At 40.2% G+C, this 8,775-nt stretch overlaps 1 protein-coding gene across 1 annotated transcript in view; it reads left to right on the top strand.

Moving 5' to 3' along the window:
- Positions 1 to 8,562, top strand: part of LOC143034091 (uncharacterized) — a 31,203-nt gene extending 22,641 nt beyond the window's left edge. Inside the window, exons 5-6 of the mRNA XM_076200031.1 lie at positions 3,607 to 3,725; positions 8,214 to 8,562. Coding sequence (XP_076056146.1) covers positions 3,607 to 3,725; positions 8,214 to 8,435 — 341 coding nt within the window. The 3' untranslated portion in view covers positions 8,436 to 8,562. The remainder of the gene's footprint in view (positions 1 to 3,606; positions 3,726 to 8,213) is intronic.
- Positions 8,563 to 8,775: the final 213 nt, after the last annotated feature.

Below are 8,775 nucleotides of genomic sequence, written 5' to 3'. Positions count from 1 at the left end.
GATAGGTTTAATAACAAAGCATTTGAAAAATATCTTTCATTAAAACAAGCGGTACAGTTACATGCTTGTCAGCGTTTTTTATGTTTAACCTTAGTCCTATTTTTCTCGGCTACCTAACTACCGTAGTAGATTGGATAGATTTGATTCTGAGAAGCGTCAGATGATTTAATTCATTTAAGGTATGGCAATCATGTAGTCACACCATAAAATACTAAATATACTAAACAGACACCAACATGGTTCCCCCCCCTGCAGTATCCAAGAGTAGAATAATTTTCCATCTCAATTAGTCAATAGTCCCATTCTTGATACTCTCAGAAAAAGGATCAGCCATCAATACCTCCCTCTCCTCAATCTTAATCCTTATCCTGACTCTAATTCTGATCCCACCCTTAATCCTTACCCTAATCCCATTTCTAATCCAGATCCTGTCCCTATCCTTTAATTCACCCGCTCAACGCTCGCATATTAAGCTCCCCGAAAGCGGCCTTCTGCGGATTCCCAAAAGAGAGAGAAGAGAAGAGAAGAGAAGAGAAGAGAAGAGAAGAGAAGAGAAGAGAAGAGAAGAGAAGAGAAGAGAAGAGAAGAGAAGAGAAGAGAAGAGAGGAAAAGAGAAGAGAAGAGAAGAGAAGAGAGGAGAATGTGGTTTCGATTGATCAAGACGTAGTTCAGGCTTGGGACCTTTGGCCCTATAACTGAATTAAATCACCTAATATTTATGAAAAAAATGTGTGCCGCGGTAGTGAATTTGTTAATATCATAATACCGCACGATATTTTCTCATTAAGCATTTTACTAATAATATAAGCTGTTACCGTGTACGTGCCAAATAATTTCTTCCTATCTCGCTGACTTGGGTCTTCAGGTCCCTCCACGATCTAAAATTAAAAATAATCAGACAATCAAGTCTCTACAGAATTTATTTATATATTCAAGAGACAACAAAGAATCCAAAAACGTCCTTATACTGACAGATTTAAAGATCAGAATACAATAGACGAAATAATTTTTCTAAACCACCCACTCCCTTTTAGAAATAGTTTTGTAAACCATCTCAGTCGATTTCACCATCGCATTAGTCATATTTTGATTAAAATACGTGTCTATAAGAGCGAATTCTATGAGATTTCCGAAGATCCTGAGACACGCGCAGATATTCATTCAGTTACATTTTCGCCCACTAGATAACATCGGCGTGACGTCATAGTAGCCAAACATTGTATCTAGAAAATAGCGCTTTAAAATCTATTATTGCGTACACACTCGCGGTTTCTATTGGAAAATGTCGCAGAATTTAATTGAATCTGATGGAGATGAGTTCGACAGTGGAGTTCGTTTGTTATATGTCCAGCCATATGTGTTTGAACCCATAATGCGACGCCAAACGTCAAAAGATGACAAGAAATTGATGAGGTTGCCGAATTTGACCTCCTTGATTATGATAATGAACATGGTAAGTCCGACCATAGTAGTGAAGAAAATGGGGAGGAACAGGCTCTAGTAGAGGAAAACCAGGGGTACAGGACAGAAAGAATAGGAAATACTGACTGGTATCTCTATGGATAGGCTAGGCTTAAGGCGAAATCAGATAATCATATTTTTTTTAGTGTTAACTTAATCAATGAATCAGTGCTGTGGCCAAGGGCATAACCATGACTTTGCTCATCCGCCCACCCACCCTGGCGGGTCAGGGTGGGTCGGTAGGTGTATGGGGGATCTGGGGGAAGCCATAGGCTTAGGCCTAGTGCTAGTTATGACAGTCTCAGTCTCATGTCACGAAGGCATAGGCCAACAACACAGGCCATAAATTGGAAGTGTTGGGACAGTCATATTCAGCTCCATGGTCTATCATGTGGCATGTCAATTGTGCAGGATATCATGCACATTTTGTGAATCTGCACTGATTTTGAATATTCATTAAAATGTGCAGCACCAATAATGAATTCATAATTGGTGCAGATATAATGAATCCATTAGACATGCACACCTTATGAACCTAACCTAGCCTAACCTTACCTAACCTAACCTAACCTTTTTATGAATCTTCATAATGTGTGAATGTCAAATGGATTCGTTATATGTGCATCCAAATATAGATTTATTATTGGTGTTGCACATTTTATGAATATTCATAATCTATGCAGATTCACAAAATGTATGTTACGTAAGCTACCAAGGCCAGGCCTAGGCCTATAACCTAGGCCAAAGTTTCCCAAAATTTTCCGACCATAGCACCCTCTGTTGTCATATCTAAACAGTCCGGCACCCCTATCTTGTTATTAGAAGGATAAAAGAAAGTGAAGTGTACTGCTTGATGATTTATTTTCTTGATTCCTTAGAACTGAAACAAATTGACAATATTGTTTGTAGAAGAAATAAGAACACCCTGGAAAAATTAAATAGCATGGAAAAAGTCAAATATGTACAACTAGGTAATCAGTGATACATACATCAATGCGATTTTTGTGTGCATCACTTCCCAGCACTCTCTATCACTGATTTCAGCACCCCAGGTTGGGAAACGCTGGCCTATGCTATGGCCTGTGTTGTTGTCCTAGTACCAAACACTGCAGTGTAATTAGCAATGGCGTGTGCGTATCGATGTTTGGCTACTAATACGTCACAATTCCGAAGATTCCCGACGATAGTCGAAAGTGTAAAGGCACTGTTTTTGAAGTGCAGACGATTTATTCGGATTTGAAAAATAACGTTTTTATTGCCTAAATTTAAGTTTGATAGCAAAAATATTCCGTTGTAATGGCCGGCAATACTTTTTTATTTGCTCTGCTTGGAATTTCGAAAAAAGTGTCTCCCGTTTTGCATCCTGACCTTTTAAAGAAAAAGGAAATAAATTCTAAATACAAAAGAGACATACAAGAAGGTGAGAACCTGAGGTTACTTATTATGAAGCTTTAAAGAGAATGATGATCTTGAATTAATTGAATTAATGGATTTTTAAAGGATTTATCCCAACGGTCTCAGCTAAAGAACATTCAACGGACTGATTTACCAACAGAGAGGTGAACGAATGGGATAGACTTAGTAACCATGTACTGAGCACTGAAGCAATTGGTTATCTTGAGAGATTAGAAAACTTTATGGATAGGGTGACAAGTGGTATGGGACATGGAACTGCCTAGTGTAGCCAGAGCCCTTACATACCTAAGTGCCGTCCCGGGGACAAAGTTCTCAAAAAAAAAAAAAAAAAAAAAAAAAAAAAAAAAGGACGCCCCCCTCCCCCCATCACCACTTCCCCTCCCCACCATCCCTTACTGCCTATTATAGCTATTGGCTTGCGAAATAATTAAAGATATTTTAATTTTTTTCATTTAACGTCCCTATTGCAGAAAAGATAAGGGGGGAACATGTTTCATATTCTGTTGATTCTAACGCAAAATTCGTATATTACGGTAACTCAGGGCTCATTTCACCTTTTTTTTTTATTATGATTATTTTGTCAACCCTCTAAATGTGCCACCCCAGGCCATATGCTACCCTCCCTAATGTGAGGGCCCTGAGTGTAGTCTTCATGGTCTCTTGCAGTCTCCCCCATTTGTATGTCCTTAGATAAGACATATCTGCTGACATGTAGGCTCGTCTTTTCAGTAGTGCGACTCTACGTGGTGGACGTGGTGGGTCTTCTGTCTGCCATTCCTGCTCTGGTCGGTGCTATCAGCTGCCTCATCAGCCTGGTGCTGGCGGTCCGTGCAGCCTGTCCATCACAGGTGAGTTCCAGAACGGTTGTATGTAAGGAGGTACACCCTGCTTCTTTCCTGTTAAATCACGAACGAAACAAATGTGCGTCGTCCCTCGCCCCAATACTTTTCAACACTTGTATGGACCAGGTATTGCATAGAGTTGTCGATCAATGTTTTTGCGAAGCATCCATTGGCTGGTACGTCTTGAGGAGTCGTGGGAGGTCCTGATTGCAGCCCTCGAGTCCCTACACAGGGAGGCGACACCGCTTGAACTCAAGGTCTCCTGAGCCAAGCCCATGGTCCAGCCATTTCGAAGCCCACTGGGTGAAATATTTTAGTTTGTTTATTCATATAATGAGGACATCGAGGTCTTAGAGAGTTTAACGTTACCTTGTTAGTGTAGTGCATAACAGTGATGGTATGCTCAACTGAGGTATATGGCTTTGTCGATATTTATGCACGAAGACTAAGATCCAAATCGCTTGTGATCCTTGTGTTGTTTTACGGCTGTGAGACATGGACACTGTATGCTGACTTGATGAGGCATCTCGACGGCTTTGGTGCTAAGTCCCTTTGGAGAGTCATGAGTTATCGCTGAAATGACAAGACTGTATATCATACGAGATACTGTATCGTGAGACTCAGTCTAGGTCTGTTAGCAGTATAATACGCGAACGTCATCTTTGGCTATATGCACACGTAACACGCTTCCCAGATGTTTGTCCCGTTCACAGAGTTATCGGAGTGCCCTCCTTTCCTGATCTCTCTTTTGGGCACCGCTTCTCCTAACAGTGGGATCACGTGGACACCAACTCCTTTTTCATGTGTGAATTGTTCCAGGCCGTCACAAGGTTGAGAACGCGCGCGCGCGCGTGTGTGTGTGCGTGTATGTGTGTGTGTGTGTGTGTGTGTGTGTGTGTGTGTGTGTGTGTGTGTGTGTGTGTGTGTGTGTGTGTGTGTGTGTGTGTGTGTGTGTGTGTGTGTGTGTGTGTGTGTGTGTGTGTGTGTGAGAGAGAGAGAGAGAGAGAGGGAGAGAGAGAGAGGGAGAGAGAGAGAGAGAGAGAGAGAGAGAGAGAGAGAGAGAGAGAGAGAGAGAGAGAGAGAGAGAGAGAGAGAGAGAGAGAGAGAGAGAGAGAGAGAGAGAGAGAGAGAGAGTAGAGAGAGAGAGAGAAAGAGGAGAGAGAGGAGATATATAATATATATGTATATATATATTTATATATATATATTTATATATAATTATATATATATATATATATATATATATATATAGAGAGAGAGAGAGAGAGAGAGAAAGATAAAGAGAGTGAGAAAGAAACAGATAGAGAGAAAGATAGAGATTGAGATAGAGATAGAGAGAGAGAGAGACAGAGAGAGAAGAAAGAGAGAGGAGAGAGAGAGAGAGCGAGAGAGAGAGAGAGAGAGAGAGAGAGAGAGAGAGAGAGAGAGAGAGAGAGAGAGAAAGACGACCCACTCACTCACTCACTCCTCCTTGGCGTATACTTCCAATTGAATATGACGATAGAAAAACACAATTGCAATATTAATATTTACTTAAGTTATTCCTTAAACATATTAAGTTCTCTATGCTTTTCTCACTAGAAGAAAACGTAATGTTCGTTTGTATGTATGTGCATTACCACGATGAGAGTGATTCCGTTAGCAGCCCTGGCAAATCGTTCGTTTGTACGACGTCCAATGTACACATACAATGAACAAATGCACATACAATGTACGTGTATTATCGCATCAGCTATAACCCACCAGCAACCCTCGGCAAAAAAAAAAAAAAAAAAAAAAAAAAAAAAAAAAAAAAAAAAAAAAAAAAAAAAAAAAAAAAAAAAAAAAAAAAAAAAAAAAAAAACATTCTAGTCATGTTCATGAACCTTTACCTTCCAGCCTGTGTTTATGAAATCAGACTAATAATCTGTAGGAACGATACCAGTTCACCACATTGTTACAAATACTTAACAGAAGCCGGGCCCCTCTCCCCATAAACTTGTACAGATTTACCAATGTCACAGGCATCTTCTCATTTACGTACCTTCAACCTAACAGTATTTATCGCATTTAACTAAGGAAACTGTGTATTCAATCAGTCAAGCAAAGTTAGGAGACAGTATGGCACCAATGGTCGTTAACTATATGGCTTGACGGTGGAGTGGTACCGTTCTCGACCGCTCAACTAGCGATCTTAGTTCGAGTTCAACCCAAGATTGAAATAATATCAGTATCGCTGCATTGCGAGCCGGTACTCCAACTCTTGTGGGTAAGGTGCTGGGTGTGTGTGTATATGTAAGGTTACAGCATTACCCATATATCGGGCCATATATAAGCTCTGAGCTCTAATTCGGAAGGGTAATAGCTGTCGATCACGAGTCCAACATGTGATTCAACACTATGGTGAATTATACGTCCAGTGGATACACTTTCAAGAACAACTCGAAATAACCTTTCCATTTTGGCCTTGCTTCACCTACATCTGGAATAGAATCCCGTCGCAATGTTGATATGGAGTATCGAACTATAGGTGCTTTCCAAACATGGCAAGAGTCGTTTTAAAAGATTAAAATCTTTTAAGCCTCTTAGCCAATTCTCCTCACGCTGCCCACATTTTGTCAACTCGTCATTTCTTTTTTTTTCAGTAGCAGGTGTTACTATTATCTTTAGTCATTTATTTCTCTGTTTCGATTTCCTTGTCGTTCTATACAGAAAATATCTTCAAACGTAGATTTAAGTTTTCGTTTCAGTGTTATATCTTTATTTCTTAGTTTACTCATTTCAGTTTCTTTAGATAGTTACTATGATAGCTACGATGTTTACCCTGACTTTAGCAGAGTTCGACAAGGTGCCCCACCAGAGACTACTAAATAAACTCAAATCCTATGGCATAGGAGGAAGAATGTTTGAATGGATTAGAGCATCGATTAGTGTCAGAAAAAGCAATCACCATTAACGGTGTAAAATCCAAATGGGAAAGTGTTACTAGTGGAGTTCCCCAGGGCTCGGTTTTAGGTCCCTTATTGTTAATACGGGTAAAATCCAGACGTGATAATGTAAAGAATGCAAGCGGGGTAGGGAATGCTAAACACTTTGGCCGAAATGGGGCGAGGCCATGTCCCACGTTTAAGAAGTCTTGGTGTGGGTTTGGAAGAGAGGCCCAGTGCCTCGTAACCCAGCGTAGTGATATTACTAATGTGGGTAAAATCCGGACGTGGAAATGCAAAGAATAAGTAGAAGTGGGATTAGTAGACACTTTGGCCGTCTTGGGCTGAGGCCATGACCCAAGTTTAACAAGTCTGGGTGTGGGCTTGGAAGGGTGGTCCAGGGCCTTGTAAACCAGCATAGCGAGATTGTTAATAAATGCGTACGACACTAAGACAGGACACCAAATTAGATCAGAAGAAGACGCCTAGATACTGCAGAAAAGTTTTAACAAATTGTTGACACGGTCGGTAAATGGCAAATGGACTTCAATATCTCAAAGTGTAGTGTGTTAAACATAGGTTTATACAACCCGGAAAACAAATATATCTTAGATAACACCTTTTTAGAGAAAACTGAGAGCCAAAGAGAATTAGGAGTGCTAGTGAGTCCTGAACTTAAATCTAGGAAACAGTGCATTAGCACCAAGAATAAAGCTAACATGGCATTAGGTTTCATTGCTAGAGTGGTTACGAATAAAAGTGCAAAAGTAGTTATCAAACTCTATCTAACGTTAGTTAGACTCATCCTTGACTATACTGTATATTTTTGGTCTCCGTTCTATAGAATAGGTATAAATTCTCTAGAATCAGTACAGAGGAGAATGGCCAAAATGATATATGGGCTCAGAAATTGACCTTACGAGGACAGGCTTAGACATTTTAATCTATACTCTATAAAAAGACGCAGAGTGTGGGGGTGATCTAATAGAGGTGTTCAAATGGGTTGAGGGTTTTAGCATGGTGATGCAGATAAGGTCATCACATTAAGAGAACAGGACAGGACTAGGAGTAATGGATTTAAATTGGACAATTTTGGATTTAAGTAGTGGCCAACGAATAGAATAGACTTAGTAACCATTAGCGAGTGCGGGAACTATCGGTTGTTTTAAGAGGTTAGACAACTTTATGAATGGGAATGACAGGTTGTAATTAACATTGGACTGCCTAGTGTAGGCCTTATGGTCTCTTGCAGTCTCCTTCAGTCTTACGTTCTTATGGGAGAGAAGTATCTTGCCATCTCTAACCACTATTAATTTAAGCACTACTTATTACCAGCATCTTATCATTATGATTAGATATTCTCAATGATTTTGTGATCAGTTATCATGAGGTATTCCTAATCGATAACTTAAGAAACGCCGGTGTCATTCAATGTCTCAGAGACACCAAATATCATAATACGTCTTTAAAAACGGAACATTTCTAACACGTCTGCACTTAGTTATATGCAAATATGAATGAAAATTTATAGGCTATACAGTCTGAAACTAAACCTACAACCATTCATCCCTTTATTTTTCATTTACAGTCGAAACCTTCATCACCTGTCGTCCTGTATTTGCCTTCATGTAGTCAGTGCCCTCACAAGGAGCATGAACATACTCGCGCACCCGTCCACTCGCCTTCATCCAGGATCATGACGTCACCCACCTCTGACCAATCGTATGGCACGACACAAAACACTTCGGTTCCTCGTTCTCCTTCACCGCCGCCTTCGTACTCTCAAGTCACCGAGGAATCCTATGCTTAATGTCAGTACTGGCCAGGCCTTTGCAGAGGAGGGTTGCAGGGATGTCCGATCACCTGCCCCTTTGCCCTGTGCCCCAAAAGTGCCCTTCACAAAAATATATAAAAATGAATGAAAAATTATTTCTCACATGCTTTTTTTCATTTTCTTACCATTCAGAAATTATAATGTGGAAAATGGTGTTGCACAGTTTACACACATACGCGCGCGCGAATAATACAAGAGTGAAATGCCCAATTCCCAGTCCAAAGCACATGCCCCTTGAAATGTCTGTGCACATTACTGGTACTGGCCCAAGGTATAAGCGAATTGAGCGGCTGCATATATATATATATATATATAT

The sequence above is a fragment of the Oratosquilla oratoria genome, chromosome 2 (genome assembly GCF_046742065.1).
Source record: "Oratosquilla oratoria isolate Oo_2021 chromosome 2, ASM4674206v1, whole genome shotgun sequence".
NCBI classification, from domain to species: Eukaryota; Metazoa; Arthropoda; class Malacostraca; order Stomatopoda; family Squillidae; genus Oratosquilla; species Oratosquilla oratoria.
The sequence above is the reverse complement of the archived record's forward strand: the minus strand, read 5'-3'. Positions and strand labels throughout refer to the sequence as shown.